Below are 25854 nucleotides of genomic sequence, written 5' to 3'. Positions count from 1 at the left end.
ATAGATAGATAGATAGATAGATAGATAGATAGATAGATAGATAGATAGATAGATAGATAGATAAGGTGGAGGGTGACCTCTGAAATTCTCTTGGGGATACACATATATAGGTGAAACCTTGCATCTCGTGATAGTTGCTCAGTTAGCCCTTTCAGGCATTTGCCCAGATGGTTTCCATTGACACTGCCTACAGTGTCATCTGCAGCAAAGTATGTAATGGTCAGTCTTTTGTTGTTATTGTTGAGTCATTCAGATAGATGTTAAATGATTGGAAATTTTGAGAGGTAATTGTTAAATGTTAGCATCTATTAGAAATTAAGTTATGTAAACAAGCTGGACATGGCAACATCAGCTTATCATCCCAGAACTTAGGAGGTAGAGGCTTGAGGATAAGGAGTCCAAGGTTAGCCTTGGCTACAAAAGGAAGATAAGACCAGTCTAGGATATATAAGACCATTTCTCAAAAAACCAAAAGCAAATAAATAATATAAATGAAAAAGTAAACAAGGTATATTAAAAAAATTAAAGGAGGTACCTAAATCTATCACTGACCATATTTTACTGTTACTGTATATTGCTACTCATCTAGCAGACCACAGTGGAAATCAATGCTGTAGTGTGGTGCCACAAATCTATTCCTGTAAGGCTTTGTGCACACTCTGTCCTTTCCTATTGGCCACAGTGAGAGAACTATCCCACAGAGGTCAATGGGCCAGGACACAGCAGTGCTCAATTTATGTCTGCTTTGTTGACTGCCCTGGCTTGAGAAAATAATGGGGAGCATGTTAGTACTTGCAGATTAAATCACAGTGGGTAGTGTGAACATGTGACATTTTAAGATACATCTCTAATGTTTTACTTTCTCATTAAGAGAAGGGAAATTGTGAGCTGAATAGTGTTGATCATGGATGGGAAACACACACACAAACACACACATGTGCATTTACTTTCCTGGAAAGCAAGTTGGCATCAATTCATCACTGTTTTTGCGGCAGGTCTCAGCTTGTCTGTACCACATGGAAAGAAACTTAACGCTAAACCTGATTAGTGTGAGTGAGCAGGAAAGACTTGGGAATAACATCTAAGACCAGACTACTGTGAGGCCAAGGGTAATTGAATGGCTGAGGCAGAAACCTCAGCCTTAAGGAGGGGAAAAGCACAAAACAAGACCACTATGGAGGTGACCTAAGGCACAAATAGAGCAGCTAGCTAATCCTAGAGTTGAGCCTTTCTTTTAGTAGCAGGGAAAGCATTCTAAGGGCACCACTTTTTGGAATAGACTGCCTACCTGAGCCTGACCAGAAGGTAAAGGGATCAGGCCTAAGAAATACAACAAACACACAAATCATATTTTGCCTCTCTTCTAGACACAACCCTATGTGACCTCCATTGTCCCTCGGTCTCAGCCAGGCCACGAGACTATTCTAATGTAACCATCACCAGTACTCTGGTCTCATCATCCTGCCACCATACATACTGAAGCCTCTCTAGTCATTTTGACCTACTTAGGGGGCCCCAAACGGGCCAGGCTGGCTCAAAGCTGGAGGCTTTGCTCATAGGAGTCACTCTGGGGTGTGGCCACCCCACCCCTTCTTACCTGCCCCAGCATTTGGTGACACAGCTCTCACCTGGTCTGACTTCCCACAAAACAGGAGTGCCTCAGGGTAGGGCTACACAGGCAGGTCACCCAAAAACTTGAAGTCCAGCTGAGGTAGCTGATAAGAAGTTACCTGCCCAAATCATTGTATGAAGGATCTGAGACCTGGGATGAGTTCTTATTCTGAGTGGCACCATATGTGCCACTCCATCTCTCCTGTAATGCCTCAGATCAGCTTGGCACCCTAGTCTGCCTGGGTGGTCCCTCCCATGGCATCCATATGGCATAATCACAGATCACTAGAGATGACTGTCTTTCCCTTGTTCTTTATCAATTCACTGGTGCTACTTTGCAGAGCATGAACAGAGGTGGACGAGGATAGGGGCTGGAGCTGGGCTTTGAACAAGGCATAAACTAGCATTGTAGGTTCAGTTATCCCTCTCATTTTCCTCCTTGGAGGATTCAGCCAGCTTATCCCAAGGGCCTAGCAGAGAGGGCCAACACTCAATGGAACCATGAGATATACCAGAGAAATGTCCAGGGGTTAAGCATCCCAACCTATCATAAGCCCCTTGCAGAATCCTGCTTGCTGATATCTTCACCTCTACATACTCACAGAGCTCACCACAGAGTCAGTCCATCTGTGCCTTGGTGGGATAGTTCTGGATGTGGGCAGAGAGAAGTCTGGCCAGTAAATCAGTTGGTAAATAGTTGGTGGCATTTATTGAGAAATGGGATGAAAGATGGAAGGAACAATTTGTAGGAGCCCACAGGCTGACCAGAAGTTGCCCAACTGGAGGTAGAGCACAGAGAAGGCTCTAGGATCCTATGGCTAGGTACACCAGGGCTGAGGAAGGCCAGGACAGTGCTGCAGAGAGCAAGAACATAGCTCAGAGCCTAGATGAATTGATGATGCTGACATTCAGGCTTCAAGGCTTGGACCATCAGGTGGCACGTACATGGGCTCAATGTGATCCCAGCTGCAGGCCTGCTCATCTGCCCAGGCAAGCAGCTCAGCAGCACGGTGCAGGAAGATCAGAAGCAGCGTGTGTACATCACCCTCTGCTGAATGGGCAGCACTGGGCTCAGCCTGGAAGTAGCGGTGGAAGAGATTGGCCAGGCTGTAGCTCTTGTGGCCTTGAGCCCTGGTGCCATGGCTGTGAGCACGGTCTAAGCCACGCAATGCAGGCAGTGTGTCCAGGCAGACAGTGTCTCTGGGCAGATGGGCACCCAAACGTTGTAGCTCTGTGCACAGCAGTGGGAAGTCGTAATCAAAGCCATTGTGGGCCACAAGGCAGATGGGGCCCTGCTGGCGGCTCAGGAAGCCCTGTAGTGTCCTCACCACAGCGCCATTGAAAGCAGCCTTCCGGCAGTGCATCAGGCTTTCACTGCTCAAACCAGTAATCTCACTGGCCTTGGCAGTAAAGGGGCGTTCTGGGCACATGCACAGTGTGAGCTTATCCAGAACACGGGGCAGCACCAGGGCACCAGAATCATCCCGCTGTGGGTTCTCCAGGGAAGAACGGTGGACAGCAAAAAGAGATATCTCTGCAATCTCAGGATCCATGTTTGGGAGTCCAGTGGCTTCCAGGTCCAGGAATATAAAGGTCTCAGCCCGGGGTGGCTCAGACATGCTGATATTCTCACAGGCCTAAAGCTGCCGGAACAAGTGGCATAAGCCAGAGGATTTAAAAAATAAAAGCAAAGGCCCTGCTGCCTACAGCCTTCTCATGCCAAAGCTCTATCACTCAGAGCCTTACTTCCTGCTGCTCCACCCCACCTCAAGAGGCCTTTAGGGCTAGGAATAGTTTCTAAGACTCACATCCAGGGACACTTTGAAAGGAACTCCATGGGGCTAGGTTCAAGTGACCAGGATCTGTTACTACCGTCCATCCTTCCTCCTTTCTCTGGGTCTCTCTCCAGCCACTCTTAGTTCTGTCACCTAACTAACCAGACACGAAATAAAGTGCCTAGACTTTAGCCCAAGTCCAGATCTAGCTACTTTCCCCATCAAGGAGGGGGCAGGTATGGTCTACAAATGGTGCCTAGGCCTAGCTCCTTGGTGAAGACACTTTGGCTGGGAGCCTCAGGCATTATGTTCTGCTTTCTACCATTGGGTAGCAGGCACCAGAGCAATCTGGCATGAGGACTCTAGTCTCCCCAAGATTTTCACTGCAAAACAAGTGCTGCCTCAAGCTGGCTTCTATCTGCCCTGCCAGGCTCATGGCACTGTCCACCCATGCCCACCGTACTGGCTTACCTGGGGCAGGATTCGCCTGGCCTCCTAGGCTGCTGGGCACCTGTCTATTCACAGGCTGCTTCAGGCAGCCTTTAATCAGAGGAAACAGCCCGCCCCCAGCAGCCAGTTGGGCAACCAGGAGGCCTGAGGCCACAGGACCTGTGCAGCCGGTTGCTTGCCACCCCCTCATGAGCTTATAGCCACCAGGACACACGCCCCATATTTACAGACTGGGAAGCAGGCTCTGGCTGCACGCATGCTTCCAATGAGTGATGAGCACCACCGTCATGGGCCAGAGGAACATGTCCTCACAGGCAGGAGGAAGTCAGGGTGTGGAGGAAGGCTGTGGCTTCTGCCAAGCTCTACCTCCAAATTTCAAAGGACCTGGATTGTGGTTGTCAGACCTGGACGAACCAGGTGTGATGTTTAGCTCTATGTTTACACACAGGTCTTCTTTTCCAGGCCTTGGCTCCCTCCATCACTGGGGACCTTGCTTCCCTTCATGAGGTTGCCATGACCTCAGGAGTGACAAGGGCGTAGGCTTGTGTCATGTTTAGACTGTGAATAGGAAGATAGGCTGAGGACAGGGCCTTGGTCTTGCTTCAGGGAAGAGGAGTGGTTTTGGGACATTTCCATGGCCCCATATTGCAGCAGCAAGTGGAGATGATGATCTCTGCTCTAGGGGTATGGCACCAACCAAGGGTTTGACACTCAGGGGTCTGACACCCAATGTGTCCCAAGCATTTATTTAGTAGAGTTGTGGGGAAGGCAGGGAGGAAAGGGAGGCAATGAGGCAGTAAGACCTGACCCACACAGCCCTATGGGCATGGCTGAACCAATTCTTTCAATTTCAGAAATGGAAAGAGGTGACTGGGAGACCTCTAAAACAATGGTTCTCAACATTCCTAATGCCGCAACCATTTAATACAGTTCCTCATGTTGTAGTGACTCTCAGACATGAAATTATTTTCACTGATACTTCATACCTGTGATTTTGCTACCATTATGAGTTATAATGTAAATATATGATATGCAGGATATCTGATTTGCAACCCCCATAGGGGTAATGACCCATAGGTTGAAAACTACTGCTCTAAGGTCTCTCATGACTCATCTGAGGGGCACCATCAAGATGTGACAGTGGCTAGAAAGCTAGAAGGTCATCCAGGGCTTTTGAAAATCTCATTCCAGAGCTAGGTATCCAACACCGCAGGCCTGGCCTCCTCATGATGTGGTTGATGCTGCATCTTCCCACTGCAGCCACTCCTGAGCTTGTCCTTAGAGCAGTTGGTTCAGTGGGACAGTAGAGAACAAGGACCTGCCTGCTAATTCCTTTTCTAGCACTGTCTGAGTATGAGGGAGCTGGCACTCAGATGTCCAAAAGTACCCAGGGAGCCTGGAGAAGCAAAGGTGCAGTTACAGGAGCAGGGTGGGGCAGGCAGCCACAGGTGTGATAATAGGCCTCACCAAATCCTGTATGTTCCGGTGCTTCAAGGGAGGGAGGTGGCTGCGACAGGCACACTACTCAGAATGGTAGTGGGTTACTGTGGGAATCCCAGAGAGCAGTTCCTGCACAACTAGTCATGGTGAGATTTCCCCAGTGGGTACTAGCATCCTAGAGAAGAAAGACGAGACACGCTGGCTCCCAAGGACATGGCAGGGGATCTCTGCAGGACCCTGTAAGCAGGACAGAAGGTGAAGGCACATGGTCAGGAAGATGGGTCATGTCAGTTTGCAGTGGAGACCTCCAGAGCCGGGCATGTTTAAACTAGCCAGACAGTATCAGGAAGGAATAGAAGCAACAGAGAGGAGAGGCCAAAGCCCAGTGGGGTACTAGAAGATTTGCCACCAGGCTAATGTAGAATAGCAGGGATGAGGACAGGAAGGGAAGCTGAGTATTCTAGGCTAGAGGGGAAGAATGCAATGTGCAGAAACAAACAATAGTCCAAAGACAACTTCTCAGAGCATCAGGCTTATTTTATTTCCACCTCTTCTGTTCTATCCATCTCTGCCTGTTTTCTCTACCTCCCTCTTCCTCCTCCCCTTCAAACTGCAGGCACCATGCAGGCCATGAACAAGACTGGAACTGCCCCCGCCACCCCTGACAGCTCCAGTGAGGGCTTCATACTCCCACATTATCTTGTGCCTCTATGCAGTCTGTTAGTGACGCTCTTGTACTTCTGTGTTACTTCATCAATCCTGGCAGCTGTAAAGAAAAAGAAACATGAACAGCAAAGTGAATTCAGGGCTTGTATGCTTGAAAGAGGCAGGAGCTGGCAGTCCATACAAGACTCCTTCTTGCCTTTATGCCAGGAAAAACCTCCTACTAGCATCCAGGTCTTCTCTCTTCACCATACTGGTTCTCTGCACACTGTCCCTGACCTGCCCTAGAGTTGGGATATGGAGCCTGGACAGAAGGTATTCCCCTCATGCTGTTCAGGTTTGCCCCTTTCCTGTGGAGGGGTCTTGAAAAGTGCCATGGAAAGCAATTATGTTTGACAAGTTGATTTGGCTTCAGGAAGAAACAGTAAAGTCAGTATTTATCATATGGCCCCTCAGAGGTAAGGGGGCAGGCTTCACATCACCAGCTGATTTGCTTATTCACTGCCATTGCTTTCTCCACAGGCCACCTATGCATTCTCCACATATACTTCTTTTCAAGAGCAGCTGCTAGGCCTTCAGACTCCAGTGGTTAGTTGGTTAGTTCTACTATCAGAGCATCTGCCCCCCACTATTCCCTTGAGCTGTTCTGTCACTTGGCTATTCTGAAGGTCTGAGAATTTGCTCCCAATGGCTGTCTCCCTTCCACACCAGTTAATGTCTCTCTTGACATTTGTGATTGCTCCAATTCTCAGCTGTGGCATGGTCACTTTGTCCTCGAAATATGTTGTTGTCATTACAGTAGCACTCATTCACACAATTCTAAAGGCCAGGAGATACCAAAGCCTTATACATGAGCATCTTACTTGATACTTTGGGACATGTCACCAACAGGGCTCAGCTACAGTATCTGGAACAGTGAGAGAGAAAGAAATGATGCAGAAACAGACTTCACCCAGGTAAGCAGAAGACAGTTTCTCATAGAGGGCAAGGTCCATAATAGGTCAGGTAGAAAATGGGCAGTGGAAGGTTCAAATGGCTTTTAGAGTCAATTTGACACTCGTCCTTTTCTTTGGGCGTGTCTAGTGGCCAAGAATTTCTCTCAGAGCAAATCAGGCATTCACAATGATAAGAGCTGAGTCAGGAGCCCAGCCCTGTTCTACTCACCATCTCCACAACACTGAGGCTATTGAGAACCAAAGAACAGGGTGGGGGTGCTCAGTTCATACCAACAAGCTTACTACCAGTGCAAGTATGTCCTAGTCACCAGTGAGCAGGCACACTGTTAAGGCTGTTAATGATCATTATTGCAGTAATGATAGCATAGATTATGAACAATTTATTAATAATCATTATAGGGACTGCACCGAGAGCCACAGTGACAGTGGTGATGATTAAAGTAAATGCTATAATAAATTTTAAGATGGAGGATCCTCTTGCAGCTCAATAAGTAAGAAGACACTCCCAAGTGTTCAGGGTACACGTAGCAGGTATATGCCAGGAGAGAACACATAAAAAAGGCCAGCAGCCAGAGAGAATCCCAAGCAGGGCCTGATTGTGCAGGCCTATAGTATGTAATCTCAGCTACTGGAGAGGATGAGGGAGAAGTATCACAAATGTGAGGCCAGCCTGAGCAACTTAATGAGACCCTGTCTCAAAACAAAAAAAGTAACAAAAAGAGAAAAAAAAGATAAAGAGGGGGAGAGAGAAGGCTGTGGATGTGTTCAGTAGCAAAATGCTTACCTAACATATGAGTACCTAAGTATTTATATATCCAAATTTGGGGAGGTAGGGGAAGTCCCAAAAGGAGATGGCACAATGACTGTGATATAAGGCCACTACTTGAGAAAAAAAATTATTGAAAACAGTTATAGTCAAGCGCTTTACCGGCTGTTCACTGAAACAGTCATGGGAAATAATACATTAATCCAAAAGCTTGGAAGGAAAGGCTGGGGAATAAAGGCTGGGGAGTGCACAGTCCAGAGGGCCTAAAAAGGACATAAAAGGCCCAACACTGAGAAAGTGCCCAGGAGAATCTGAAGAAGGCTCTGAGTCCTCCTCCTGGTTTAATCTGAGACTCTGAGGCAAAAAGAAGTGGAAGAAAAGGAACAGTTGTCAACTGTTTAGCTGTTGGTGAATGATGGGAATCCAGAAAATCCAGAGACCTCCAAAACAGGTAAACTTACAAGTGTTAAACTTATAGGAGTTTACACCAAGACACATAACCAAACTGGGAAAAGTTAGAACCAGCAGAAAAAAGAAAAGTGAAGAGACCTGTTACATACAAAGGCCATCAATAAGAATATAAATTGATTTCATATCAGAAGCTATGAAGGCCAAATGACAGTGGGACGATAAAGTCAAAGTATGGAAGAACGGCCATCCAAGAGCAAAGAGTAAAATGATCCTTCAAAAATGAAGGAGGAACTTAGATGCCTCTGAAAAGATTTTGGGGTAGTGGGTGGTAGTTAAAAACTCGCAACTAGTCAAAGTGTTGTGAAGTACTAACTCAGAAATGGGAAATGTATCTTACACCACCAACAGGGAACATCAAGAAAGAAGAGGTGAAAAAGACTGTAAGAGCTATGGTAAGAGAGGAATAAAGCAAACCAGTGTCTTCTGAACATGACAGGGATGTTGCACTTATGTCTCACAGCAGCTGTGATTGTTTACCCAAAATCAAGCCTGTCAACATCCTAGCATGAACCTGGAACAGCTCATAAGCCTGCATCCTTAGGGAAGGATCTAGTGATAGCTGATGGATGTTAGTATAAGGATAGTCAATTTTCTTTAAGAATGTGTCCCCATGATATGAGGGTTCATGCCTAGTCTTACTGCATCTTGTTAGGCCATATTTGGTTGATATTCCTGGGAGGCCTATTCTTTTTCTAAAGGAAAACAGAGGAGCAGTGGATCTGGGGTAGAGGGGAAGTAGGGAGGGGTTAGGAAGAGTGGAGGGATGGGAGACTACTATTAGGATGAACAGTATGAGAGAAAAAGAAAAAGAAAAGAATGTTTCCCCTATTAAGGGAAATGTTTCCTCCAGTGAATGGCCCCACACCCAAAAGAACATATATATGGACAGCACAAATTAGCCTTGGTGGGATTTTTTTTAAAGAGGACATTAAGTTAAGAGAAGAGTAAGGATGAATCTGGAAGACATTACAAAGAAGAGAGAGGATTGAGTATGATCAAAATGCATGTATAATATTCTCAGAGAATTAACAAAACCATTAAATTAATTAATCTACTTATTTATTTGCTTTTCTGGTTGGTTGGTTGGTTGGTTGGTTGGTGGGTTGGTTAGTTTTTAAGACAGTGTTTCTCTGTGTAGCTTTGGCAGTCCTAGAACTTACTCTATAGACCAGGCTGGCTTCAAACTCAGAGATCCACGTGCCTCCCGAGTGCTGGGATTAAAGAAGTGTGCAACCACTGCCCAGCTTACACTGAATTTTTTAATGAAGGATAAAATAAGGAAGGCATTCTCAGATCAATCAAACTGAGGGAATTTGTCACTAGTGGACTTTCCCTACAAAGCATGAATGAACACTAGATAGTGATAGCCTGCATCAATAGAGAACTTGAAAGCCAGGTCTGGTGATTCCTATCTGTAATTCTAACAGTTAAGAGGCAGAGGTAGGAGGACTGCTGAATGTTTGAGGGCAACCTCAATAGTATAATGAATTTCAGGCCATCCAAGGCTACAGAGTGAGACCTTGTCTTAAACAAAACACCAATAAAAGAAGACAGATAAATATGACAACTAACATAAATGTATTTTTGTTTATAATTTTCATCTATATAATATTAAGTGCAATTGCATGAAGCAATAATTATAATCCCATGTTGATGGGTATATATAATACATGCTATTGCAATATAAATTTTAAAAATACCAAATTAAAAGGAAAAAGAAGTTCTAGCAAAGCACAACTTTTGTGTACTATTGAAATTAACATAACACTAAAGTGCTTTAGCTTGTTATCTATAAGCCTAAAGGCAAGTGGTGAGAAAATAAATTTTAAGAAAAGTTTACATGACCTGGCAATTCTGCTTTAGACCCAAGGGAATAAAAAACACATCCATACATACACACACACACACACACACACACACACACACACACAACTTAGCAGCATTATTCATGAAAGCTAAAATGACGGAATAACCATATGTCTCCCAATAAATGAATAAATAAAACTATTTTACTTGTTCATCACAGCCATAACAGCCATAAAAAGAAATGTAGCACATAGATGAACCTTGAAACCATTGTACTCCATTAGAAAGGACAGGCAAGAGGTCACACACTATTCAACTCTATTATAAGGGAAGTGTTCAGAAAAGACAAAGCTATAGAGAAAGACATGTGTTTGTCGAGGGCTGGGGTTTGAGGAGAAACGGAAGAGAGACTACAAACCTTTTTCTCTTTCTTTCTTTCTTTCTTTCCTTCCTTCCCTTTTTTTTCTTTTTTTTTTTTTTACTTTCTTTTTTCTTTTTTTTGAGACAGACTCTAACTAGGTAGCCCTGCTGTCCTGAAACTCTCTATGTAGATCAAGATAGCCTTAAACTACCAGACACCCACCTGCCTCTGCCTCCTAAGTACTGGAATTAAAGGCATGCACTACCACACCTGGCTTCTGGTACAGAACTTCTTTGGGGGATAATAAAAATGTTCTAGGGGCTGGATAGATGGCTCAGAGGTTAAGAGCACTTGTTGCTCTTCCAGAGGACCAAGGTTGATTCACAGCACCCACATAACAGCTCATAATTGTCTGGAACTCCAGTTCCAGGGGATCCGAGGGCCTCAGTGGGCACTGCATCCACATTGTACACAGACATATACGCAGGCAAAATACTCATATAAATAAAATAAAAATAAATAACTATTTAAAATATTCTGGACTTAACTATGATGGTTGGCAAGTATATAAATATCCTTTAAAAAACTAGATTGTTCACTGTTAGAGAGTGGGGCTTGGCTTGGAGAGATGGCTTAGCAGTTAAGAGCACTTGGCTGCTCTTCCAGAGGTCCTGAGTTCAATTCCCAGGAACTACATTGTGGCTCATAACCATTTCAATTGAGATCTGATCCCTTCTTCTGACATGTAGGTGTATGTGAAGACAGAGCATTCATTTACATAAAATCAATTAAAAAATATTTTAAAAAATAAGGTTTGGGTGCATCTCACTTGTACAGCATATACGAAGCCCAGATTTAATATCCAGTGAAGGGAGAGGGGAAATGGAAAAACACCTTTTACCTCATGAGTTTATTTTGCCATTTGTTTTCTGATCTCTGTGGTGCAAAGACAGAAAAAAAGAGAAACAGACTAGAATAGAGAACTCTGAGACTCATGCATGTAGTACTAATATTTAACAACTAACATGGGTGGTAGATTTATAGACAATTAGGGAAAAGAGTGTGTTTCCATTAAGCATTACTGGGATAGATGTGTACCCACACAGTATAAAATGAAACTGGACTCCCAACTCATACTATACACAAATCAACTCTGGAAAGATTACTAACCTAACCACAGAAGAGAACGCTATAAAGTCTTAGAAGATAATGTGTTATAGTAGACTGCTATTTACAATAAATACAAAAGAGTCTATCCATAAAGAAATTATGGCTACATTTGACTACATGCAAATTGCACAACAAATAACCACACATACAAGCTATGAAAAGATATGCTTCATTATGAGGAGAGATATGCATGCTACATTAAGCATCCAAGGACTTCTGTGTATTCTGAGTTATCCCAATGTCCTACCAAGAATGCTGGAAGCATTTTTCCCCCCAGGGAAAGAAATGAAACATTAAACAACAACAACAACAACAACAACAACAAAAAACTATGTGGCCAGTCTCCTAAGGAAAAAGAAGAGGCCCTGTCATGAACAGATGTGGGCTAAATAGACAAGAACAGCTGCCCCTCAGCTCCAATCACTTACCTAGGCTTATCCCAGAGTTGTTGCTGGAGCAACAGCTGGGCTCTTCTTGCTGCCTCCTCACTACTTCCATAGCTTCAGCAGAGGCGCGTTCAATCTCCATGGCTACTCTCAACAACTGCCAAGGTGGAGAAGACATGCAGGCCTCAGTGAAGCTTGTCTGATCTAGAGATGCCATCTGTTGCTTTCCATCCAAGCTTACACTGAAGCCCCAAAATTCAGCCAACAGAAAGAGACAGCTGAAGAGCTGCCTTCTCAAACCTAAGTGTCCTTCTTCCTGGTTCAGTGGGGACTCCACACTATTGTGTTACTCTGGCAGCCCTCAGTTCTTACTAACAAGTTAGCACTGCACATTGTGCTCCCTGAGCAAAGCAAATAGCAGGTGGGAAAAGAAATAGCCTACCAAAAAAGTGTGTTTGTGATAAAAGCTTCCCTCTAGGGGGGAGTCTCGGGTTTCCTTGCCATAACCTAAAATCAACACCACGGCACTATGAGCCAAAGTCAGCGTTGCACACATTGTAGCTACAGTGATGAGAATTAGTCCAGATGTTGAGCCTGTCCTTTGAGAACCTGAAATATGGAAGACCCCAGTGAGCCATGTTTAGTGAATGGCTTAGCCACATACCCAACTGCCTGCCACCTGTTTGTCTAGCTGGCCTAGCACTCAGTCACACACCAGAACAGAGGTAGCTTGGCATGTCTGAGCTTATGAAAACATAGTGAACCAACACCAGCATAGAAGTTGAGACCAGAACAGCATACTGGGTCAAACAGAACCCAATACAAGCAATACATGAGCCTCCGTAGGGGTAAGAAGGGTAAAAAATGGAAACCTCCTTAGGGGTATCTCTTAGAGACAATGTTCACATCTGCTCTCATCACCTCTGCAAGGTATCAGGAATGTCTGTCCTCACTTGACGGAGGTCTTAGACCTAGAGTATTAACCATGTGATTGGTTGAGGACCCCAGGCCAAGTCCTCTCAAGCCCCTACACTGGACATCAGGGGTTACTAAGGTCCTGAGCCCAAGCCTGGTGGGCATGTGTTCTTAAGGTGCTAGGCAGCAAAGAGATGGGGAAGTGTCTTACCTGACTACAGGAAGCAAGAATCTGATAAACAGCTTGTATGATAGTGCCACTTGGGTGCAGGCTGGGTAGTGGGCACTGGATAGTGCCCAGCTCATCATCATAGACTTGCAGGAAGACCAAAACAAGCTGGTAGAAGTCAGAGATGACCAGACGGAGCTTCTGGTGTATGGTACTGGTATCAGTCCCTGCATGATGCCGTGCAAAGTACTGCAAAACCAAGGGTAACAGTCACTTGAGGCTGCCCTGCCTAGGCTGTTAACAGCCTACATAACCTAGCATAGGTTGATATGACATGCATAGCATAGCTTGACAGGAAGAAAGTCTCCATAAAGGAGAAGATGGGGAGGCTATGAATGGGGCCGCAATTCTGAGGGAAATGTTTGCACAGGCCTCAGTCTTCATAGCCAAATAACTAGCCTAGTGCACAACTGCCATCTGAAGTACATTCTTTCCTTTCATGCTCATACTCTCAGTACCTACCTCCACACTCCTGTTGCATCTCACTGAAGCCTCACAGCATACCATGCTGAGGGAGACAGCATTTGCCCTAGAACTAGACAAAACCTGTTCCCCAAGTCCCACAATCCCCAGAACTGGTGCCCTTCACCTGGTCTTGGAGTGTCTGAAGCTTGGTAGCACTCTCTTGCAGCTGCCTGGCCAGATCTGCCACCTTCTCTCCCTCTGACTGGGCAGAGCGTCCATCCCTGCAAGGGGGGAAAAAAGGAGAAACACTGTCAGCTGTAGGCAGTAGGCCACTGTGTAAGGTCTGTCTTACTGGACAGAGGCAAGATGGGGTAGTATGGGGTCTAGAGCACTCCTGGATACCTACTTTGGCCGGCCATTACATTGCCTGTTGAGAGAGGATTGCATGTCCAAGAGCCATGGGTCACTCTCAGGCTTCACGATTGCCCACAGGTTGTGGCTGGAGAAGAGCTCCCCCAGCAAGGCCTTATTCTTCTCTGTGGTGTCTTCAAAGTATTTCTCCAGGCTGCAAAGTCAAGACAAGCCCTGAGTAGACAATTACCAGCAGAAGCACTGGCCCAGAAATCCCAAGGATGTGCAACTCTACTGCCTACATCCCTCCCAGCCTCTACTTGCTATGGTCTCTTTGATGCCTTCTTGTCTGCAGACAGCCAGGTGCTAATCCTCCTCCTATACACCTAGGTTAGCTCCCAAAGGCCTGCAGTGAAGGGATTTCAGGCTATAACCCAACATCCTAAAAATATAGCTACCCATTTCTGAGCCACTGCCTGGCCTCTGAGCAGCCAGCATAACCCCCAAGACAGTGACTAGGAAGAGCTGTTTCAATTTATCAGTTCTGTAACTCTGGATGAACATGTGGCTACTGTTACCAGAGTGGGAAAGAGGGAAGACACACTCCCTCACCTCCCTACCATTTCCATGGTTAAGACCAAGAGCAGCTCTCAGGGGCAGCCGCCTATGGCACTAACACCTTTACCTAGAACTACTGGAACATCCAGTGGCCAGGCTCTGCATCATATCTAGGAACTGGTCCAGGAACTGCAGCTGCTTCTGGGGACACTCACGGCCCTGGCAAGGAAAGCCACACACATTTGCCACTAGAGCCAGCCAGACCTAACTAGCTGTTCCAGGTGCCCAATTCTACACTGCCCTTTCCTTGGCCAGTGGCAAGGGACCTAGCCAGATAGTTCCTCTTCCCTGTCCCTAACCCCTGCTGGTAGCCTCTTGAACTGGCTCAGCAATAGCATCCTCAGACTTCTGCCACAAAGTGTTCCTTTCCCTCTGAGGCCACATTTCAGGTTGCAATGATACCTGGAAGCACACTGCAAATGCAAAATGTTGTCAAAACATATTACGGTGTAAATTCATCACATAGCCAGAGGAGAAAGCTTATTCAGTGGGTGGGTGGCATGCAGGAGGGTCTACTAAAGCAGAATAGAACTCACAGGGATCTGATGGTGGCCTATTCCTCAGGGATACTTCCAAGTAAACATCTGGCATCCTCATTCAATCCCTCCTGTCCAAGAATAGCAGAGGCCAATAGGCATAGCATGAGGCCTGGAAATGGCCTGTTCTCTAGCAGGGACCTAGACTTTCCATCAGGAAGGCAGCAGGCTTCTGTGCAGCAACTCATGCAGGGCTGACCAGGACTCCTGCCTGCCCATCTGCCCAAGTGATGTAGGAAGTTGCCCAGTGTAGAGTCCAAGGCTTACCTTCTTCTAGAAAGTTGAATATCCCTGGGAGCAGACACTACCTTAGAGGCCATGACTGCTCCACAAATTCCTGTGCAAATAAGGCACCAAGAAATGCCTATCCCCGGCACACACTGTTCTTCAAGAAAAACAAACACTGAAAGCTGGTGGTGAATGCAGATGCTGAAGGGAAAGAGCCAAGCGGCCCCTGGTGAGGACTAGACTTAGGGGTAGCACAGTTCCAAGACCCACAGTTCCAAAGTTACCCAACTGCCACCTCTTTCTTTGTGTATTCACCTCTTCAAACAGTCTACACACAAAGAACCTTGCAATATGTGACCATGACCTTAAACTATCTTTTATTATCTGACTGCTTTTAACTTAGCATAACATCTTCAGAGACTATCTATGTTGTTACATGTAGCAATAATGTCTTCTTTTATGAAAATTACCTCACCAGTTGGTGGGCACTGGGGTATTTCTAGTTCTGAACCACTATGAGTATATGTTTATGAATATTCACAGTGAATTCTGGTATGTGTATGTTACCTGTCTTCCACAGTAGCTGCACCGTTTTGTGTCCCTAATAGAATGTATGAGGGTCTCCCCATCCTTGTCAGCCTTTGTTATTTTCCTTCTAACTCTAGACATCATGGTATGAGTGGAACATACCATTGCAGCCCTAATTTTCACTGCTCTTGTGATCAGTGATAAAAAGCATCTTTCCATGGCCCTCTTGTTAGCTTTTCTTCTCTGCCCTCTTGCTACAGAATCTATCATGCTAGAGGATAGAAAGGGAGAGCTCTGGGGAACTGAAAGCATTAGAGATATGGCAGAGAGGAAAGAGATGGAGAAAACGACTCTACAAATCAGTTTTGGAAAGTCTGGATCAGCCAGCCCTGACTGCACAGCTGACTGATTACTAAGCCAGGCGTGAAGCCAGGCCTGGGTCTTGGATTGACCGCTGGGTGGCGCATGGAGGATGGCTGGAAAGAATATGAGCTGACAATGGAAGTTCAGGCCAGAAGGGAGGGATGGACGTGGCTGCATAAACTAAAGCAAGCCTAGAGCCTGCTAGAACATGTGGATCTCCACTTTCCATGAAATTTAACAAGATCCAAATAACAGCCAATATATACATGACAAATCCAAAATCGCCTGACACATGAAGACCTCAACTTTCATGAGAAAAGATGCTCATCAGATGCCAATACAGGGATTACAGAAAGGCAAATGAAGTTTTGAGCAGCCATTAGAAAATTGCTTTAATGAGCAATTGTGGACAAAAAGAAGGTAAAGTATCAGCAAAGAACAATGTACAGCTTCCAAATGGAAAACAGAACAATAGAAGCATAGCCCACTGTCTACACACTTGGGAGAGAAAGTTATACTTATCAGTGTTGGCTTACTGAAGTAACAAGTGTCCCCACAGTGAAGGATGCTAATATGGGGCCAGTGGCAGGAAGAAGATGGGAATTCTTTGTTCCTGCTGCTCCTAAGCCCTCACTGGAAAGACTCAATAGCCCACATAAGTTTCTGTCACCTGCTAGGAAATGGAGCTAAAAAAAAAAAATACTGTCTACGCAGGATGCGTGTGACAATCACTGGACTATAATGTACCTGCCATGATACTAGCCAAGTATGATTCGCCAAGTGAGGACAGGATAAATTCCCTGCATCCTATTGGTCAGCACAAGCCAGATATCTGCCCGTATTTCTATCTCCATGCAGCCATCTCCATTCTGTTTGTCTCCTTGAAAGATCACTGGCAATGCTTACCCTGGGGATGCCTAAAGAAGCAGCCTTGTCAGGCATGCAGGCTCTGGAGCCAGAAGCATCTCCCATCCTCTCATCAGCCCAGGACAAAAAGCATGTGCATCCTCTGTAGGGACAGAAGAGGGCCCTTTCTTACCATCAGAAGATCCTGGTCATTGGGTGCACACAACATCAGCTCATGGCCTAGCTTCACCATCTCTGTTAGAATACAAAGAACTTATCACTACAGACAACTACCCAAACAGAGGAAGATACAAGACATTCCAGAATTTAGAGCACATAGGGTACCAAGGTTTTTCCCACATGACATTGGGGGGGGGGGGACAAAATGCCAAATGGACAGGAAACAAGTGATCATGATTCCAGCTTAGGTTTCATGTGGGTCCTCTAGTCACAGTCCTCTTAATATGAGGGCTACAGTCAGCCCCTCTTTCTAGATTTGTTTTGAGACCTGGAAGTGAGTGAGGAGTATCTACATAAGACACACATGTCCAGTTGCCCGAGAAGCCATCACAAATCAGAGGGCCTCCAGCATGTACCATATGCCACCTTTTTAGAGACTTCATGAGGTTAAAGCAAAAGGACCCATGGCTCACATTTGTCCATATCCCAAATGTCTTTCATGGCCCATTCTTCTGCCATGCCATTTTGAAGGTGAGCATAGGCTATATTTTAGAGATAAGGAATCTGAGGCCCCTCAAGGAGCAGTGAACACCTAGCCACATCTTCCAGAGTATCCAACACATGGCCATCTAGTATATAAACAAAGGCCAGAAAGTTTCAGACCAGCACCAGTGTTAGGGCAGTACCTTCATCCCTTTACAGGCCAGGCTATGCCTCAGCTAGGGTAGAGCAGGTGCAAACCTGTGTAGGACATGCTGTAAACGAGTCATTGGAAAAAGCGGCAGAGCATCTATGTGAAAACTCTGTGGCCCAGGGAATAACTCTTTAGTTGTCACTATTCCTCCAAGCCATCCTGCTTCAAACATACCCCTTAAACCCTTCTGATCCTGTCTTCCTCCTGTCAACAAATTCAGTAGCGTACACCCTTCTACCCGTTCCCCAGTTATTGTGTTTCAGTCACTGCAAGAGCTGTGCTACTACCTGTGTCTTCCTATTTTCACTACAATATCCTTAGAAAACTTGATGAAGCCAATAGAGGGCAAAGCCATCCTTGAAAGAAATCTCAATGGCCTGGCAGGACCTATCCCTAACCCCTCCTGATTTCCCATACCTCATTATCCCCTTTATCCCAGTCATCTTTGTTCCTTACTCTTCCTCCAAGCTGCCAAGCATAGCCCATGTCAGTCTCTGCATTTTCTATTACCTTGGCATGGACACTATTCTCAGCCTAACTCAGTTCCTCCCTTCTTGCCATCTTCGGTCTATACGATCACTCTTCTTCCATGTCTCCCTAAGTATCACTTTTCCCTTAACTTAGCAGCTTACAGCCCTTCTGAGCACCCTACCACCAAGAAGTTTACAGGCTTATTCTTCATCAGCTGTGCTTCCCATCATCTAACAGATAAGTTCCATGAGGGTCGCACAGTTCAAACACTGACTCACATGTCAGTGAAAATAACTAATCCCTGTCCTCATGTCTCCTACTTTCACTCAGACAGAATCAACACATTCTGAGGAGGTGAACAAGGCAAAAGCCTTTTTTTTTTCAAAGAGGGAAATGAGGCTGGGTCCAGTGAACTCCAAACTGTGGATAGAGGAGGACAGCCTGCAGGCCAGGGTTTTCCCATGAGAACTGGGGTACTATTTCCAAGCCTCTGAGGGGAATCGTGACAGCAGGAAGCACAAGGATGATGGGACAGAGGCCTGGTTGTTCTAAGACCAACAACCTACTACACCCAAGAGGACAACTCTCTATAGATAACTAATTTGGCAATGTCAATTGGTGCACAATTCAGGGCCCAAATCCAGCCCATTCACCCTGCAGTGGTCAGAATACACACAGACTGATTAAAAACTTAGCCTTCCAAATTTTTATCAATGTCTTACAAGGAAGGAAAACCTAGCCACTTACACACATGGCATTTTTGGTCATTTTTATCTATCATTCACACCAGATTAAGGAAAGTTTCTACCAAAAAATAAATAAATAAATAAAAAAGAAACCCATCAAACTAACATGGTTACAAAGCAAACCACAAAAAAAGAACAATCAGGGGGCTTTTAGCAATACCACGTGGACAGAATATGCACCCATATAAACTAGTATGCACACACACAGACCTCTAATGACATCAGAAGGAACCATGCTCTCTACCTATCAGTGATGTGGTGGACCAATGTACTATTTGGTCCTGTGAAAAGCCTTCTATACACTGTCAGTAAAGGCCCTGATTCTAGAAGGCACAAATGATATCTACAGAGTATACACCATACTGAGTAAAAGATTAGTTAATGGGTATTTCACAACTCAGTGAGACACTGTGATCAAGCTCAGAATTGCCCAGAATTTACCAGCAAATGCCACACTCTCATAGAGACCTACCCAGTATCTTCAAATCCACTGCCGTTCCTTTTAAAGAGCTGAACTTCTCTTTCAAGGAGGGACAGACCCTGAAGGAAAATAGCAAAGTCAGTCATGTGCCTAACTCCTTACCACTCTTCCATACCTATGCTCTAAACACAGAATTACTTGGTGCATATGTTAAATGCCAGTGAACAGACACTTTAAAATGACGCTTACCATCAATTATTATAAGAAAATACTTGAGAAAAATTTCCCTTTTTTAATGAAACACTCAAAGTTCTCCCCCACAAAAAAAAAGTGATGGTGTACAAGAAAGGAAAAGTGTAGCCATCTGAAAGAGTTCGGAGGTTGACAATGTGGCCTGACTGTGCACCTACTGGGGCACTCACTTCCCATTCAGCCCTAGCATACAAGTCATCACTTCCACTCACTTTCTCAGCATGGCCAGCCTTGATTATAAGGCCTTCCAAGGAATCCTGGAGTAAAAGCTGGCTGGGGCCAGAAAATGGCTTTTCCTTGGATATTTCTGGAGCCGAGCACATTTCTAGACAATGATCAATACAAAAAGGGAGGCCAGTGAAGGAGCAGTGGTTGTCTCTATCACTACCATTTTACACTTTCTTTCTTTCTTTCTTCTTTTTTGAGACTGGGTCCTCCCTATGTATCCTTGGCTGTACTGAAACTCACTCTGTAGACCAGGCTGTACTGGAATTCACAGAAATCAACCTGCCTCTAACCCCTTCATGTTGGGATTAAAATTGTGTGCCACTGAGTCCTGCTTTAGTTTACATTTTTCAAAAACCCAATTCAATACACAGTTTAAAAGGAGGGGTGATTGCACACATAGGCTCACAGGTTTGGCTTTTAAAGGTTTACTGTTATGTCATCCCATCCATTCCTGCACATGCTGCCTATGCTGCTTTTGAGCCACCTTGGCAAGACTGAGTTGGAGCAGTGTCCAGCCCTTCACAGAAAATTCCTTGCTGAGCTCTGCAAGGAATTAAGATACTTGAAAGTTCCTACTGTGAAAGAGGCTCCAGTCACTTAGCTGTGAAGCCCTGGCCTTGAGGGAGACACACAGATAAGGATAACAGTGAGGCTCCTTGGTAAGCATCTGGCCTTGAGAGCTCCTAGCTGGACAGAACTGGTTCCACAGACAACTTCAAGGAAGAAGTCCTCCAACACCTCCCATTCTGTTGAAAAGGCCTACCCAGCCCAGGCTGCCTAGAAACACTGCCTCTGGATGCACTAAGAAAAACGCTGGCTCTTTGAAAGTTGAGCTGGTGAAGAATGGAAAAAATCTAGGAGGCTAGTTTCTGTCACTGGGTTTCTGTGTAATATCCCTCCCTAATCATCAGGTGCCCACCAAGCTGACAGTAATCACATCTCAGTGACATGAACCACAAGAAATCCCTCAACACAATCAAAAGCCCAGGTGGCCTGGTACAGAAAGGGCTTTCATTAAAGTTCACCTTGTACTGCCAGGGCCACCTACCCCACCATCTTGGTCATGGCTTTGTTAACTAACCAGCTCCTCTCCTGGAGCTGACCCAGTTATAGAACCCTCTGAGAGGACATATTCCCATCTTCCCCCAGAAGACACCCAATAGAAAAGGAAAAGGGAAAAAACAAAGGACATTACCGTACACACATCCATTCCAGTATGTCCAACCTGTACTTTGAGGGCTTACACAGCAGTTCCAGAATTGTCATTGGTTCTGTGATATACAGACCGTCCAGGAAGGGGCAGTTTACACCCTAAGCAAGAAAAGTCAGAAGGAATACTGTTACTGTAGGGTGGCAGTGCACTTCTATCAGTTTGTGCCCCTTCGTGACCCTTCCACACACTTTACAGAATCAATATTGCAAAGTTCTATGGGAACAGCATAAGCGGAGATCCAGGAACCCCAAAGAGCTAAGAAAGATGGTCTACACGTCGCCCCAAGACTCTGCTAGGACCCATCGCTGTGGACCCCTATGGTGTATCCAAAGTCCACCACGCTCCAGAAGGCTCTAAGGCAGGGCCCTGCCTGTTCCCCCAAAACCCTCCTGGAGTGGCTCCTCCTGCTCACAGCACCTTCAGCTTCTCGAACACCTCCATAGCTGTCTTGACCACGCGGTCATCACCCAGAGCTTCGCTGTAACTGTCACCAGAGCCGCCGACACCAGCGGCTGCACCCTTCTCCGCCATGTTTCGCGCTCTGAAATGTAACCACACCCCCACTCAAGTAGCGCAGTCGCACTGTTTACAGCTCGCCAGTTTCTTCGGACTTTACGCACAACGGCTGGCGGGCGGCAGGGCGGAGCCACCCATAGGAACTGGAGTCACAACAGCCCACCCTCTTTCTCATCAAGCTTTCTCATTGGGCTGCAGCTCAGAGACTGCCCGCGCGCGCCTCAGGAGACAGAGTGCAGCAAAGAGGGCTGGGAGACAACAGGACAGAGGCGGGCTGAAGGCAGTGCTGGAGGCGCGGGGGTGGGAAAGGCGGGGCGAGTAGGATTTACCAAGCCGTAGTAGCTTCTTTAGAAGACAGAAGCTAGGGACTCCTAGAGGTCAGGCTCATCCAGGAGGGGGCGCTCCTACCTTGTTTGGGTTCTCTGACAGTAGCTGATGGGACCTAACAGATGAAAGCAAGCTTTGATAGAACCAAGACCTGAGCAATCCATCTCTTGGCCCAGAGTTCTATTTTTTTTCCTTTGCACACGAAATCAGAGGGAAAGGTTCCTTAATTAAAATCTGGTTCTGCCACTCACTGGCTGTGTAACTTTGTTTTTGTTTGTGTTGTCTGTTTTGTTTGGGGGGCTTTTGAATCAGGGTTTGGCTTTGTAGCCTAGACTGGCTCCAAACTTGTGATTCTCCTGCCTCAGCCTCCAAAGCACTGTGATGAGAGGCATGCACCACCACGTCCAGAAAAATGTTATCCATTTCTTTGGACCAGTTACCTCACTTCTCTGTGCTTCCTTGAGAGCAGTATATCTCATTGGTTTACTAAACAGGATGACAGGTTAAAAGTGCCTGTAAACATTGTTACCATTATTCTGGGTTCCACATCACCATCCTAACTTTGACTTTTATAAATGTTCTGTGCCTCATTCCTGCCCAATTCATGAAATAATCAGCTGACTGGATAAGGGGAACTAAAGGGTGATTGTTGCTCAGCAAGAGCCAAGAGCCAGTAACAATCTATCACACTCAGTATGTACATCCTCTATGCGTTGCACTGCCATCTCCTTAAAGAGGACTGTGGAAAGAGGCAAGAAAAAGCCAGGTTTGAGGCATATGCCTGTAATCCCAGCACTTGTAGGTGGACACAGAAGGATCACAAACTTGAGGCCAACCTCAACTTCATAGTGCGTTAAGGACAACTTGAGCCACTTGAGACCCTGATCAAAACAAACAAACAAACAAACAAACAAAAAAGGCATAGAGTCTGGGGAGATGATTTAATCGTGGTTGTTGTTTTGTTTTGCTTTGTTTTTAATTTGGGTTTAGGAGCATACCTGTAAACCCAGTGCTGAGATGGTTCTACTCAGTTAATATGCTTCGTTTCATTGCGAGACCCTGTTTCAAAAACAAGGTAAAGGGCTGGAAAGATGTCTCAGCCATTAAGAATGCTTGCCAGTCTTGCAGAGGACCCAGGTCTGGTTCCCAGAACCCACACGGAAGCTTACAACTATCTGTAACTCCTGTTCCAGAAGAACCAATGCCATTTTCCAAACTCCTTGGGTGCTGTATGCATATGGTGCATAAGACATAAGTGAAAATAAAGACTCATGCACATAAAAATAAATATTTAAAAATAATGTAAAGAACAATTGAAAAAGACACCCAACATTGATTGACCTTTGACCTCGATATAACACATACACACACACATACACAAGTAGAGAGGGGAGTTGTTCCTAGCAGGCAACTAAAGTCCTCTGTCTGGAGAGGTCTCTTAGTGGAGTCCTGGAAGGAGAGTGTAGGCGGGGATGTGGGACCAAGTGAAAGGGCCTCTAGTCTAAACCTGCTGAGGGTCCAGGGCCTAATTCCTCAGTAATAACTTGGAATATCAAGATCTTCAGAGGACAAGACATGGATCCTGCCAATTTGAGCTGAAAAAAATCTTGGAGAAAGAAGACCCAGTTCATAACAAAGTACATTATGGTTCTTTTCTACCCTCCACAAAGATGCTGTCTCAGACCCTTCTGGAACACAGGGGTGGAAAGAGCTTTTGGTTACTTGTTATTCATTTTCTTTTTTGTTAAGTTGATTTTTACTTTTTCCTCCCTTTTTCTGTTTTTGTTTTTTCTTCCTTTCTTTATAGAAAATTTCATTTCAATCATGACCCTAGCTCAGACATTCAAATTCTTGTGGGTTTTTTCTGTGGATCTTTCCTAGGACTGGGGAATTTGGCTGGAGAAACCACTGCAGTGTGGCTGCCTCCCTCCACCCTTCCCATATCCTCTGCTCCAGAATCTGCTCCTGAGGAATGGAAAGGAAACCAGCCCCTGTGTATTCTGGAAGAAAATTCTCCTTCTCCACCCAGTCCCAGGGAGCCAGAGCACTGAGCAGGTATTTCCCCAACTCAGCAGCTTTGTCTACAGCTCTAGGTGGGGCCTGAAGGATTGTTGAGGCCTGGAGGGGCAAAGTTCTTCTCACAGAAGCCCATGGAGGCTAGCTTCCTGCACCAAAGCCATAGCAGCAGGGGGCAGCCTATCTTCCAATTCAGTCCGTGGTACTTTCTTTGGAGACTGAGGTGGAAATGTAGAGAGTCATGGAACCCCTCAGTAACAAGAAAAAGGAGGTCCAGTCATGGACTTTTCTGGAAACATAGATTCAGGCTCCCGAGGAGGAAGCATATCTCCAAAAAAGTCCTGTCTAAACATTAGCTGGCAGGGAGAGGAGGGATGTTGCATGTCTTGGAAGTCATGTGCACCGGGGAAATGTGTAGATACATGGGGATGGGTTCCTACAATAGAGAGGTGGGGAGTGGCCAGACCTCTACAGGCAATTCTGCTTAGAAGATATGAGTTCTACAAGGGAGGTGGCATGAGATGAGGCATCAAGAGCCCATTGTGATGGGGCTAAAAGACCCTGAGGCCTGCAGGGGGTTAGGGGCAGGGTGGAGGGCCTTGGAAAGAACTGGGATTTATAGGAAGCAAGAGCCAGCCCATGATCCTGAGAAAAACTTGACAATGGGTTGCAGCAGGGCCTAAGCCACGTGTTAGTGCTTGGCACATAGGTTGGAAAGGAGAACAGTTGACAGGCACTAGCCCTACAGTGCTCAGGATGAGCTGGTACACTGTGGAGGCATGTGAGACCCTTCCACTTGTACAGTTTGACTCCTGGAGCATGCATCCTTGCCTCAGAGCATTGGGCTGACCAAGGCAGACATCAGGATAAGAAAATGTGATGGAGCATTCATGTTGCTTCGAGTATTAGACCCAGGTTTCTGTGGGGACCTTAGCTGGGACTCACAGTGGAACAATACTAATAGAAGAGACTGAAGGGTGAGAAAAACACAGGCTAGCTTCTGCTGCCTCTGTTGGGGAATAGTAGAGATAGGCCCTCCCAAGGCAGAGCTACTCTACAACGGTGCTGACTGACATGTTAGGCTAGCTCAGCACTAGGAGCCTTCAAGGGACCAAGGCAACCTCCCCTTCAAGATATTCCATCCCTAAAGCTCTCCAAGAAGGACCATGGACACCAGATTTAGACTCAAAGCTGAGTGTGCTGGCACATGCCTTTAATCTTAACACTCATGAGGCAGAGGCAAGCAGATCTCTGTGAGTTCAAGGCCAGCCTTGCCTACAGAATGAGTTCCAGAACAGAGAAGCCTGGGCTATATAGAGAGACCCTCTCTCAAAGAGAATGAGGGTAGGGAGGAGATGAGGGGAGCATCAAGTAAAGTCCTGATTGTGTGTGCTTGTTTCAGAGAAAGAAATGAGGCCCCAACATTGAGTTCACACTGAGGATAGCCCAATTTGGGACTACAGTGGGATCCTAGCCCAGTCTCTAGGTTGGGACCAGCATTTGCCCAGGTCTAAACAGAGCCTGTAGGGCAATGTGTACACCCAGGAGAATACACTCAGCCCCCATGAGCTGATGGTAGGAGTAGCTATGAGAAGGGGGAAGCAAGGGTTGTGTGTCTTTTTTCTCCAGGCCTACCAATTGAGGGCAGGGTCTGAACCCCGTGTGGATTGTTGCACTCAAGCAACAAGTCTCCCCTTGTTGCTGTACATGTGAATGCACAAAACAGGGATGAAGTGTACAGCTGCACATGCACAGGGCTCGGCCAAGGCTGGTGAGAAAAAGGCAGCAGCCAGCGGCAGGCTCACCCCCTTCACAGGGAGACTCTTGGGTCTAGACTTCTTGGCAAGGCCAGCAGGGCTGAGTCACATGTGTCTGGAGCTAGAGAAGAGGGCGCCAGTACTGGAACACAAACGTGC

General features: G+C 45.9%; 2 protein-coding genes across 2 annotated transcripts; both read right to left on the bottom strand.

Moving 5' to 3' along the window:
- Nucleotides 1-2519: 2519 nt before the first annotated feature.
- Nucleotides 2520-3230, bottom strand: Trex2 (three prime repair exonuclease 2). Its single transcript, XM_055591776.1, has one exon. It carries the CDS (start codon nt 3228-3230, stop codon nt 2520-2522), a length of 711 nt encoding a protein of 236 aa, XP_055447751.1.
- Nucleotides 3231-5792: 2562 nt separating this feature from the next.
- On the bottom strand, nt 5793-21693 carry Haus7 (HAUS augmin like complex subunit 7). Its single transcript, XM_055591857.1, has 10 exons — nt 21497-21693; nt 21062-21177; nt 19438-19505; nt 17068-17129; nt 14441-14532; nt 13811-13969; nt 13589-13685; nt 12982-13188; nt 11898-12012; nt 5793-6042 (listed from the first exon to the last, which is right to left on the bottom strand). Exons 1-10 carry the CDS (start codon nt 21608-21610, stop codon nt 5972-5974), a joined length of 1101 nt encoding a protein of 366 aa, XP_055447832.1. The 5' UTR covers nt 21611-21693; the 3' UTR covers nt 5793-5971.
- Nucleotides 21694-25854: the final 4161 nt, after the last annotated feature.

Source organism: Psammomys obesus, unplaced genomic scaffold (genome assembly GCF_907164565.1).
Source record: "Psammomys obesus unplaced genomic scaffold, mPsaObe1.curated_primary_1811, whole genome shotgun sequence".
Classification (NCBI taxonomy): Eukaryota; Metazoa; Chordata; class Mammalia; order Rodentia; family Muridae; genus Psammomys; species Psammomys obesus.
The sequence above is the reverse complement of the archived record's forward strand: the minus strand, read 5'-3'. Positions and strand labels throughout refer to the sequence as shown.

What these genes read in the sequence shown, in the direction of transcription:
- Haus7 (XM_055591857.1), bottom strand. Translation starts at nt 21,610, where the DNA reads ATGGCGGAGAAGGGTGCAGCCGCTGGTGTCGGCGGCTCTGGTGACAGT. An exon ending in AGGTGTTCGAGAAGCTGAAG is followed by an intron (nt 21,178 to 21,496) that starts GTGCTGTGAGCA and finishes TTTCTTGCTTAG; the next exon opens with GGTGTAAACTGCCCCTTCCT. An exon ending in CAATGTAATGGCCGGCCAAA is followed by an intron (nt 13,686 to 13,810) that starts GTAGGTATCCAG and finishes CCCCCCTTGCAG; the next exon opens with GGATGGACGCTCTGCCCAGT.
- Trex2 (XM_055591776.1), bottom strand. Translation starts at nt 3,230, where the DNA reads ATGTCTGAGCCACCCCGGGCTGAGACCTTTATATTCCTGGACCTGGAA.